Source organism: Antedon bifida, chromosome 4 (genome assembly GCF_963402885.1).
Source record: "Antedon bifida chromosome 4, ecAntBifi1.1, whole genome shotgun sequence".
Taxonomy (NCBI): domain Eukaryota; kingdom Metazoa; phylum Echinodermata; class Crinoidea; order Comatulida; family Antedonidae; genus Antedon; species Antedon bifida.
Genome location: NC_136229.1, coordinates 27391260 through 27403795, shown reverse-complemented (window position 1 = coordinate 27403795; position 12536 = coordinate 27391260). Strand labels below are relative to the sequence as shown.

Here is a 12536-nt window from a genome sequence, read left to right as displayed (position 1 = left end):
TTAGAGATTGAAGACAAGTCCATATTGACAGTTTTTAAGATGTCAGAATGTGGCATCTTTTGTGTCATTTTCTAAAGTGTGTGATTGGTTGAAATCAGTATTTTCTTGAAAAGATAATGACTTAGAAAATGAAAATGACATATTCTTTTGCATGTAGCATAAACATATTTATTCAACAGTATTAAAATACTCTTGAAATATTCATTGATATATACTTTTTTTCTGTTGGAACTAGCCTTAAAGCCATCTGGGCTTTATTCAAGTTTCTCCATGATAAGTGCATTCTACTTTAAAAAAAATCAGGTATTGTTATTACATAATGATGTTTTTAATATGAAAATAAAATTGAATTGAAAAAAATATGGTAGAAAATAAAGGTGAAATTTATATTAACTCCCAAACATTTATAAAACAAGATAATTGCTTCCATATTTGATTATTAATTGTTCTACTTCCCTTCTATTGGGTGATTTTGTGAGGAAGGTGTGATACAGAATGGACTCTAGAATGTTAGTAATTGGCTGTATGTTGGTTGTGGTGGTTGCCAGTGTCCAATTAGAAGAACATGAAAAAGATGATTGTAAATGTCCTTCAAGTAAGTATTTTATTTATAAAATATTAACTAAATATTGTTTAAATATTTGCATATTATTAATATACTTGATGAATATACTTTACGTAACAAAATCCAAAAATTATTAAACGTATAATAAAAAATAAAATAGATTTGAAGTTGTCACCAGGACAAGTAGGTTATTCACGCAAACACACACACATACCTGGTTTAGTTTTATTTAAATTTTCAACATAACATCAACAAATGAAAATAAGAATTGTGAAAGAGAATTGTATCAGCAATAATATATCTAAATTTGAGAGAAAAAAGACAACTGATGATATGCAACATGCTTTATTGAATATGAGGACCTACAATATGATGAAAGTGTTGAAAATCTATTTTATTTATCAAATATGGCCAATTGTATATAATTGTGGTCACATTTCATTAGATTTTGGAAGTTTATATGGGCTGTATTTTAGTTTGGGTATGGCTATTTATTTACTACCGAAATCAAAAAGTATAAATCAGTTAATTATAATAACAATAATGCTATTTTAATGCTTTAGATCAAATAATTCTTTAATATTTTGATGAAATCAGTAAAAACAAATTAGATTGATATTGAAGTTGATTCTAGGACAAGGTTTCATGTCATAAAATCTTCATTTAATACACTGATGTAAATATTTCGACATGAGCTGATCTGTGTCACTATCTATCATAAAACTGAAAATTTTCAATAATTCTCTGTTACTGGTTTTCTCTTGCATTTTTAGAAGATTGTGGTGGCCCCATTGTCAATGTATACGGTTGTGCTAGTGGTGGTGGCAGTTGTCAAAATACTAGCGATGATGAGTGTTGTAAGATGGTGTCTGATAAACTTGATGCCATGTCTAGTCAACTGTCTAATATTGAAAGTATGTTGAACAGCAGTGGACTCACCTTTACAAGTCAGTATACTATAATAATATACAAAGAATGAATGTTTATATAAGTTGGATGGTGAGAATATTTCGTGAGTTGATTAAGTTTTCAACAAATGAAATATTTTGTCCATTCAACAAATACAAAACATTCATATTTGTTTTATAAAAAATCTATTTTTATTCAAGTTCTCCTTGTAAATTACTGAAAAATGCTAGGCTGGAGGGAAGCTAAGCCACTAAGAAAATCGATGCTCCAGCTTTGGACGCAGAGTAGAACAGATATAGACGACGCGCACAGCAAATTGATTTCCGAACGCGACCAGCCAACAACGTCGCTTTGTAAAAATTCTCAAAATATTTACAGAAAGCTGAACATGCATTAGAATTAGAGCGCGTTCATTATCACCGTTAGATATTAATTTTTCGTTAGATAGTGCTAATTCCACACGTGAGCGTATTGACCAATCAAATTGCAAGAATACAATCAGGTGTGTTATACATAAAGCATGAGAAAATTATTTGATGTCATATCAACAGATTGGGAAGTTGTCTTCAGAGCCAATGCAGGAGCCGGTGGTCCAAACCTACTTCAATTATGGAAAGGTACAACATCATTGAATGATGATGTTCCAGGGGCTAAACAAATAGATGGTAGTTTTAAAGCACCGTATAAAAGCTCACTAGTGGAGAAATGGGGTACTATCAACATTAAAAAGGTAAGTCACTTGTTAATTATTTCGACTCAGTTGATAATAAAATGGCAGCTATTTTAATTCTCCATAAATCACATTTGGTAGGAGTTAAGTTCCTTAGGAAAAAATAGGCTTAATAAAATCTTGCGTAAACATGTTGCAGGGGCGGATCCAGGATGTTGAAAATGGCCAACAACAGGAAAGGGTCACCTTTGTAAAAACGTTTGTTTTGCCTCTCAAAAAAATAAGGGTATTAAAACTATAAGTTTGCTGTTACTAGTGTCAATTGTTATACTGAAATGTAAAATAATATACAAACTACAATATGTACAAGACACACAAATATATCATAATTATATCCTTGTGTAAATTATTGGTAATACAAACTCAAAAAAACAAAATCAACCTGTACCATATTATAGGTAAAATTTGCTTTCTACGACGATGGTGAAGAGGTGATGACGTTGATATTTAACGGTGTTGGAAGCAACAAAATTAACTGGTTCAACAAGGATCGTATTTTACAAACACCATACCCAGATATGCTGACTTCTACATTCAACTATTTTACTATTGGTCCAGTTGCAGGGTAAACTATTTCATTTTGATTCTTGTTTCAATGTTTTGCAATAACTTTTATTTGGTGAAGACATTTGATTCCAATTACAGACTTAGAAACGTTTTACCTATTGCATTCAGAGGGATGGCATTTTAAAATGTAAAGTTTAAAGTTAGAAATGAAGATAATAGTAATCAAATAGTATTTTAAAATCAGTTATTTTCTTCATCATACTTTTACTATTAGAAAAAAACAGAGGTACCGATTGATTTTTTGTGTCTCAACTATTTTGGTGACCTCTGTATTCCTAAAGTTTTGACAGAATTAAGAATGAAGCAATGAACTGTTATTATATAAATATATAACATTATAGTATTTGCATTTGTTATACAACAGGACATGCCCTGTGTGTCGTATGTGGTACATCAATAAGACCCATGGTGGATGTCCTAAAGATTCAGGCTGGGTAGTTGTTACTTCAGCAACTGCATGTGGTTGGGACAGAAAATTTGGTGCAGCACCCCAGTTTTTATTTTCCAACAGAAACGGTATCAATTTTTGGGAATCAGGTACATAAACAATTTATTTAAATTTCAGTAAACCTTTGAAAAATATTGAATTCACTCAAGAAATATTATCACTCCAACAGTGCATAACTTACCTACATAAAAAAGTTTTTTTTTTTTTTTAAATACTGTGCCTTTTAAGGTATTTAGGGGGTTTGGTGTAATGAGTAAACATGCATATAGATTTCCATGGTTTTCTTAGTTTAAATCATCATAATGATGACGGTGGCCGAACGGTTAAGACAGTGGAACCGTAATTACGTAGCTATAACATCGGCAGGGGTTCGAGGCTCACTCACTCCATGGTTCTGGTGGTAGAACGAGTCTTCTCGGATAAGGACTATAAACCGTAGGTCCAGTGTACACAACTAGCTCATGTGCACTTTAAAGAACCTAGTACATCTTTCGAGATGAGTAGGGGGTTACCCCGGTGTATTAGTACATCACAGCCACTGATCATCAACTGGGCCCTCTGGGAGACCAGTCTTTGACTGAAGAGGTTACCCAGTATAAATATATATTAAAAAAAAAAAAAAAGAATTAACTACCCCAAGATGATGGATCATTGTGGCCATGTTTGGAAAGAATCAGATACAAAGTGTGGTCTGAAAATATAAAGAAATAGTTTTTTGTAGGTTGTGACCCTCCACTTTCCGTCAATTTTGTTTCATTGTGGTAAGTTTGGTAAGATTCGGATAAAAACTATAGCCTCTATGCTGTTCAATAAATAGTAATAAGAATCTAATGCCGCTGTAATTTACTGTTTTTCTTTTTATTCACAGATAACCCATCCAGCGCTAGTGTGATGGCAATTTATATCACATCCTAAGTTTAACATTTTTGGTATTAAGTTGTCATGATCTAAACTTGATTGTAATGCATTGTAATCTGGTATTAGATAGTCACTTTATAAACAATATACATCTTCAATATAATATATGTAATTAAAGACTTCAGTTATTAACAATTTAATTCAAAAATTAGTTCCATAAAGCTGAATTATTTGCTATAATTACAATTATTTTATTTTACTCAGTGAAGCATTTAAATAAAATATTTGTGTTTTACCACAAGAGAATCTAAGCGTTTGTGGTGTTTATTTTGTTTGTTCTTTAATTCCTTGGGAGACAACGATGATGATTTGCTTAGCTTTTTGACTATATAAAACACCTGCTTGTATTCTTGCCATTGGATTGGTTAATTACGCCAAGCCATTCAATATTTTGCACCAATGAACGATAAATGGCACTATTTGACCATTCAGCTTTTTGCAAAAAATAATTAAAAGATACTTTTCACCATGCGAGGCTGTTGGCACATGTAATGCATGCCATCAAGAACTGTTCCCCTTTCTAACCAAAATTGGAGCACTGCCTTTTTGAATGGCCTAGCGTCCCAGCCTAACTTTAGACAATGATTCAAGATGGATTAATTGAACAAGTAATTTAGTGTATTATAAAACAAATAATGAATGTTCAGTATTTCAACTCTTGAAATTCCCACCAATCAACATTCATTATTATTTGTATAATAACAAGATACAGCCGCATTCGCACTGTTGAATTTAAAGGAATACATTAAAGAGACTGTGGTTAATATTTCACTCGGTCCCACAAACATATAAATTGTAACCATTCAGAGGAAGGTCAACAATATTGTGTGGGTATGTAAAATTATAAGATTGCAAGTATCAAATTATTTCTTTTTCGGAATGGGTGAAGTTTGAAGGTTAATATGCTATGAAAGAGATACATTTTTCTCGATGCAAGGAAACTATAATGCAAGGAAATATTTCCCAAGGGCAAGACATTTTCCCTTCAAAAGGCACATGAGCATTTTGATTACACCCCAAATAAAACATCATCCTCACCATCTTTCCAATATGAATATACCTTACACTATACTCCTTATACTGCAGTTTCAAGATGACAGTAATACAGTAGCACCATAAGAAGGCCTTTAATTTCCTCCGCCAAGGAGGTATATGTAGTCGATCGCGTGTGTCTGTTTGTTTGTGTGTTTGTTAGCAGGATTATTCAAAAAGTTATTGCAAGATCTCTACCAAAATGAAAATACAGTAGATATTTGGTCAAGGACCACTCCATTACATTTTGGAGGCAATCCGGACCAGGGTCCCAATTCTGGACCACTTTTTAGTATTCAGACCTGTTAGTGTTAAAGGCCAGGTGCGGGCAAAACATTTCTATAATTCCAATAATTATCGATCTATAGTTTCCCCGATATGTTTCATAATTTTTGGGATTTTATTTGTGTTACACAAGCTTCTTATCAGTGGGGGGATAGTTAAAATTACACAGTAAAATCTCTATTCTTTTGTACACAAATTTTGTAAATAGAGAGGCATTTAAAAAAAACTATGAAAAATAAACGGTGTGGTAAAAAATGTTATCAGGTGACTAAATATAGATATATAACTTGAATTTTACATTTCTAGTATTTTTATTCAACTTCAGAGTTTTATGTTCATGCTATAGCAAAAATTATCCACCATCTTTTTTCACCTTCTAGGAAGTCACCAGAGATACTATTATTTTAAGGGAATTTCATATTTTTTCGTTTTGATTTCTATTACAAATATTTGATTCAAGTACAATTAACCAGATATTATATTTAAAATCCATGCATGTACCTGAGCTTTAAAAGATAGGAGACAATTTTCAAAGGCCAGCAAGCAGTCTTAAAGTAACAAGTGTACTGAAATTGCATTTTCTGGAGAACTACTTATTCCAAAAAATTCATTTTGTACTGTAAAATTGTGATTTGTAATACCAAAACATAATTTGATTTAATGTACAGGTTTTTTGATACGAGTAGTTAAGCATTATTAAGACACAAAAAAAAATTGATATATATATATATATATATTTGCTTTTTCCTGGTGAAATCTTATGTAGGAGAATGTTACAGTAGGTGGAGTGCCATTCTAGTTTTCACAGTAATATTATAAATAATTTACCTTTAAATTAAAAGATTTTATATTAAGATGTAGTGATATTATGATATTAAACTCATCGCTACATTGTCTGTCCAACACTGTTCGACCTTACGACCATAATATCCTATAGCAAGAACAACATGGCAGTAGTAAACTTCAAGACAAACTGCAAATTACAACATTTCCAACCATTCTTTGGGGTAGAATAATTCCAATGTATGAATAGGAAGATTATTCTCAATTATTGAATTCATATTTAATGTAATAAACATGTAAAGGTTCAAGGTTTAACTTTTCCAGATAAATAAAACAATTGTTTTAAGATATAGTATAATTTGAAAAGCATTGGTAACTATATGAGTAAGACTAGTGATTGGAAGTGCTGCTCTATTGATGGTTGGCATCTGTAAGTCACATCAGTTCCAAGCGTTTGTGGTGTTTATTTTGTTTGTTCTTTAATTCCTTGGGAGACAACGATGATGATTTGCTTAGCTTTTTGACTATATAAAACACCTGCTTGTATTCTTGCCATTGGATTGGTTAATTACGCCAAGCCATTCAATATTTTGCACCAATGAACGATAAATGGCACTATTTGACCATTCAGTTTTTTGTAAAAATGTTGATACTTTCACCATGTGAGGCTGTTGGCACATGTAATGCATGCCATCAAGAACTGTTCCCCTTCCTAACCAAAATTGGAGCACTGCCTTTTTGAATGGCCTAGTGTCTCAGCCTAACTTTAGACAATGATTCAAGATGGATTAATTGAACAAGTAATTTAGTGTATTATAAAACAAATAATGAATGTTCAGTATTTCAACTCTTGAAATTCCCACCAATCAACATTCATTATTATTTGTATAATAACAAGATACAGCCGCATTCGCACTGTTGAATTTAAAGGAATACATTAAAGAGACTGTGGTTAATATTTCACTCGGTCCCACAAACATATAAATTGTAACCATTCAGAGGAAGGTCAACAATATTGTGTGGCTACGTAAAATTATAAGATTGCAAGTATCAAATTATTTCTTTTTCGGAATGGGTGAAGTTTGAAGGTTAATATGCTATGAAAGAGATACATTTTTCTCGATGCAAGGAAACTATAATGCAAGGAAATATTTCCCAAGGGCAAGACATTTTCCCTTCAAAAGGCACATGAGCATTTTGATTACACCCCAAATAAAACATCATTCTCACCATCTTTCCAATATGATTATACCTTACACTATACTCCTTATACTGCAGTTTCAAGATGACAGTGATACAGTAGCATCATAAGAAGGCCTTTAATTTCCTCCGCCAAGGAGGTATATGTAGTCGATCGCGTGTGTCTTTTTGTTTGTGTGTTTGTTAGCAGGATTATTCAAAAAGTTATTGCAAGATCTTTACCAAAATGAAAATACAGTAGATATTTGGTCAAGGACCACTCCATTACATTTTGGAGGCAATCCGGACCAGGGTCCCAATTCTGGACCACTTTTTAGTATTCAGACCTGTTAGTGTTAAAGGCCAGGTGCGGGCAAAACATTTCTATAATTCCAATAATTATCGATCTATAGTTTCCCCGATATGTTTCATAATTTTTGGGATTTTATTTGTGTTACACAAGCTTCTTATCAGTGGGGGGATAGTTAAAATTACACAGTAAAATCTCTATTCTTTTGTACACAAATTTTGTAAATAGGGAGGCATTTAAAAAAAACTATGAAAAATAAACGGTGTGGTAAAAAATGTTATCAGGTGACTAAATATAGATAATATAACTTGAATTTTACATTTCTAGTATTTTTATTCAACTTCAGAGTTTTATGTTCATGCTATAGCAAAAATTATCCACCATCTTTTTTCACCTTCAAGGAAGTCACCAGAGATACTATTATTTTAAGGGAATTTCATGTTTTTTCGTTTTTTGATTTCTATTACAAATATTTGATTCAAGTACAATTAACCAGATATTATATTTAAAATCCATGCATGTACCTGAGCTTTAAAAGATAGGAGACAATTTTCAAAGGCCAGCAAGCAGTCTTAAAGTAACAAGTGTACTGAAATTGCATTTTCTGGAGAACTACTTATTCAAAAAAATTCATTTTGTACTGTAAAATTGTGATTTGTAATACCAAAACATAATTTGATTGAATGTACAGGTTTTTTGATACGAGTAGTTAAGCATTATTAAGACACAAAAAAAAATTGATATATATATAATATATATTTGCTTTTTCCTGGTGAAATCTTATGTAGGAGAATGTTACAGTAGGTGGAGTGCCATTCTAGTTTTCACAGTAATATTATAAATAATTTACCTTTAAATTAAAAGATTTTATATTAAGATGTAGTGTAGTCAACAATGTTTGCTATCATACAAACAACTTTATAAATATTTAAAATAATGTAATTAATTAAAGATGTATTGTTTTTTTTACTTGGTTAATGGTTAATTTGACTATTTTTGGTTTTAAATTACAATTTTTTCAGGTAAATAATTTGTTGAATTCCAATTTTTGGTCAAAGTGGAAAACTATTATGTGACATTAAAATGGCATATCCAACAAAATTAATTTTTAAATTAATACATTTTTTCAGGGGACAATACATCTTTAATATTAAAAAAACTGTTGAGGTGAAATAACTTAATGAAGATTTACAAATAATAAGGGGAAAATCATTCCAATGGAGTCTTAAAACAAAGACAGAAATGGCAGCAGCTTTGGTTCTTCTATGGAATTTCTTCTATAGAACATCTAGTCTATGTGTGGGTGAAACTATCATTTCCATTTTCAAATAATTTAATTTCACCTTATTATTTTGCATAGAAACTATTAATTGTTCAATACTATCTATAGTATGAGATAATTCTCAATTAATATCAACTTGCAGTTGACAGATTTGTCTATCAATTATCATCTGCATTAATACTATTATGATATTAAACTCATCGCTACATTGTCTGTCCAACACTGTTCGACCATACGACCATAATATCCTATAGCAAGAACAACATGGCAGTAGTAAACTTCAAGACAAACTGCAAATTACAACATTTCCAACCATTCTTTGGGGTAGAATAATTCCAATGTATGAATAGGAAGATTATTCTCAATTATTGAATTCATATTTAATGTAATAAACATGTAAAGGTTCAAGGTTTAACTTTTCCAGATAAATAAAACAATTGTTTTAAGATATAGTATAATTTGAAAAGCATTGGTAACTATATGAAGACTAGTGATTGGAAGTGCTGCTCTATTGATGGTTGGCATCTGTAAGTCACATCAGTACCACCTAATAATTCTTAACAAAAACAACATAAATACTAAAATAAATGCCCTCTTGATATGAAAAACTACAACGCAATTAATATTATAAGTGATAAAAAAAATATTTGGTAAATTGTAGACTGACATCTACTGTCAATAAATTATACTACAAGTATGCGTTTATTCACAGGAAAGGTGGGGGGGGGGGGGAGGGTGCAGTAGGGCACATTTATTTGTTACATTTTATAATTATACAAATGACAAGAATGTACTTCAGAAAACAAAATTAAGTAGAACAAAACAAAATGAATCCTCCATATAAAACAAAACAAAGTAGATATCAAAGTAGGGGTAATTTATTTACTCCAAAAATATACAACATTATTTTCTCTATGATGTTTATAAAACTATAATTGGACAAAGTTTTGGTCAATAACCGGCTACAGAGCTTCATCAAATCGTAAATAGTTTATTATAATTAAATGCAAGCAAGTTTTTAAATTCTCTGGTTTTTGCTAAATGATGTTTTCTTTTTGTAATTGACGATTTCTTTGAATGTTTTGCTTCTTAAATTTTGCTATAACTTTATGTGTCCTTAGACCAGGATAAAATAAAATGTTTATACAGGAACTTCACAACACTAATGTAAATCAAGCTGGCTTATCATTCAAAGTGCGTATTTCTGTGTTATTTAACGTTGAAATGCATAATGTACACTGAACCATATGGACAAGTAACTGGAGACTATAGAACTCATTCACATTAAATCAAGCTTATCATCCTGTCTTAAATGTTAACAAAAGGAAAATTAAGTGTTTAATCTTATTCACGAATCAATTAGCAACACATATTATTTAAAACTATTAAAAAAAATCCAATATAAAAGCCAAACAAAGTGTTTCATCTCATTCACGAATCAATTAGTTAAACAAATTATAACAAAATATCCAAACAAACTTACACGACATTCAAATGTTGTTCTGCATAATGCAATTTGTAATATTTAGATTACATGAGAAAACAGAATATAAACTTTGTTGTTTGGCTAGAAAGTATTTGGGATTTTAATCCCCACAACCAATCTTTATAAGAGAGAGACCAGAGACAATGTGTGTATCATTTAGCTGAGGTGTAGAGAACATTCAGGTGTACAGTAAGTATCACATTTTTTATAACTTGTGTTCAGTTGAAACATAGAGATATTATAGTCTACTATAATATCTCTATGGTTGAAACCAGCACATCTATTCTATTCAGATTATTTAAGCAAGGTGGTACAATCAGTCTTTAAAAAGACACCTGACCCTGATAGACAATTATCAGTTTTAATGGTATGATGCCTGAAAACATTGACGATTACTATCTTTTTTATTTATTAATTTTGTAGTATATGATGCATATAGGCTAGAGTAAAGTGACTGTAGGCTAGTGACTTGGTGATTCTATAAGCTACTGACTACATAGGTTAGTAACTCCATAGACTAATAATATTGACTAGCGACTACATAGGCTAAATGGCTTCTTTATGACTACACATGACTACATGCTAATGGCTTAGTAAACTCAATAGTAGGCATAGTGACTGACCCCAAAGGCTAGTTACTTCATAGACTAGTGTCTACATAGGGTTAAATGAATTCATTATCATTATGCCATAGACTAGTGATGACATAGACTAGTAACTACATAGTTTAAATGACTTCATTATGATTACATAATGATGGCTAGTTACGCCATAGACTAGTGACTTAGGTTAAATGACTTCAATGATGGCTAGTTACTCCATAGACTAGTGATGACAGAGACTAGTGACTACATAGGTTAAATGACTTCATTAAGACTACATAATGATGGCTAGTAAACTCCATAGAAGGCATAGTGACTGACTCCATAGGCTAGTAGTGACGATACAACAGTAGGCTAATGATTTCATAGGATAGTGATTCTACCACTCAGGCACAGGATTAGTTGTAGCAGGGAGGTAGGTTGTAGCATTGTAAGAATCAGGCACAGGATTAGTTGTAGCAGGGAGGTAGGTTGTAGCATTGTAAGAATCAGGCACAGGATTAGTTGTAGCAGGGAGGTAGGTTGTAGCATTGTAAGAATATAGCATATAGTACTGAACCATTCTTGTACCTTTCTAGACACCAAAGAGTGTGATGACATACTGTAGGCTAATAAATCCATAGGATAGTGACTCCATACAGTAGGTTAATGAATCAACAGTGACTCCATCACTAGGCACAGGAATCGTTTGTATTGAATAATAAGAATAACAAATTTGAAGTAGCATTGAACCGTTCCTGTGCTTCTTTAGGTTCCAAAGGCACCTATGACGCTTGATTGTTTCAGTATTGAGTATCTCTAAAGGCTAGTGATGAAAAGGCTAGTGATAAAATAGGCTACCATGGGATAGGGATTCCTAATACATTTTCCCATTAGACATTTATAGTTATATAAATGCATACTTTTTCTAATTTAGTTAAATGATCTCCTCTCAGGTGTATTGAGTGAGCTTTCAAGTGTTCAGTATGGATTCCAGAGATCTTGTGATTTGCTGTATATTGGTTGGACATTTGTTGGTTGTACTGGCTACTTGTGATTGTGAATTTCAAAACATGTGTCCTCCTCCAAGTAAGTAGTACATTTTTTCAAAGCTTAGGTATGGAAAATAGATAAAAAGAGCAATGGTGTATCCATAGGTAAACACAGTATTTCTTCAGCTTATACACACATATATATTTCCTAAATGTAATGCCTTTTAAAACATATTTTGTTGAAGCAGGACAAAACATGCTTTTAATCAATACCGAAGTATTAAAATTAACCTTATCATAATTTTCCAAAATTAAACAAATTCTTGGCATTTTGGGAAGGAACAGTAAACAGGGATATTCAGTATTAACAGATGACTGGATAGATGGAAAAACTACTTTAGAGAAAATTTATACATAAAGTTGAAAATGATTTTAAATTGAAATGGATCTGAAAAAGCTTGAAAATAAA

General features: G+C 31.5%; 2 protein-coding genes across 2 annotated transcripts in view; one reads left to right on the top strand and one right to left on the bottom strand.

Annotated features, from left to right (window-relative positions):
- Positions 1 to 12536, bottom strand: part of LOC144839304 (dynein heavy chain domain-containing protein 1-like) — a 103967-nt gene that overhangs the window by 31860 nt on the left and 59571 nt on the right. The gene's annotated exons all lie outside the window — the stretch shown is intronic.
- Positions 500 to 4220, top strand: LOC144839863 (uncharacterized). Its single transcript, XM_078695429.1, has 6 exons — positions 500 to 595; positions 1339 to 1512; positions 2026 to 2204; positions 2603 to 2769; positions 3136 to 3308; positions 4088 to 4220. Exons 1-6 carry the CDS (start codon positions 508 to 510, stop codon positions 4132 to 4134), a joined length of 828 nt encoding a protein of 275 aa, XP_078551555.1. The 5' UTR covers positions 500 to 507; the 3' UTR covers positions 4135 to 4220.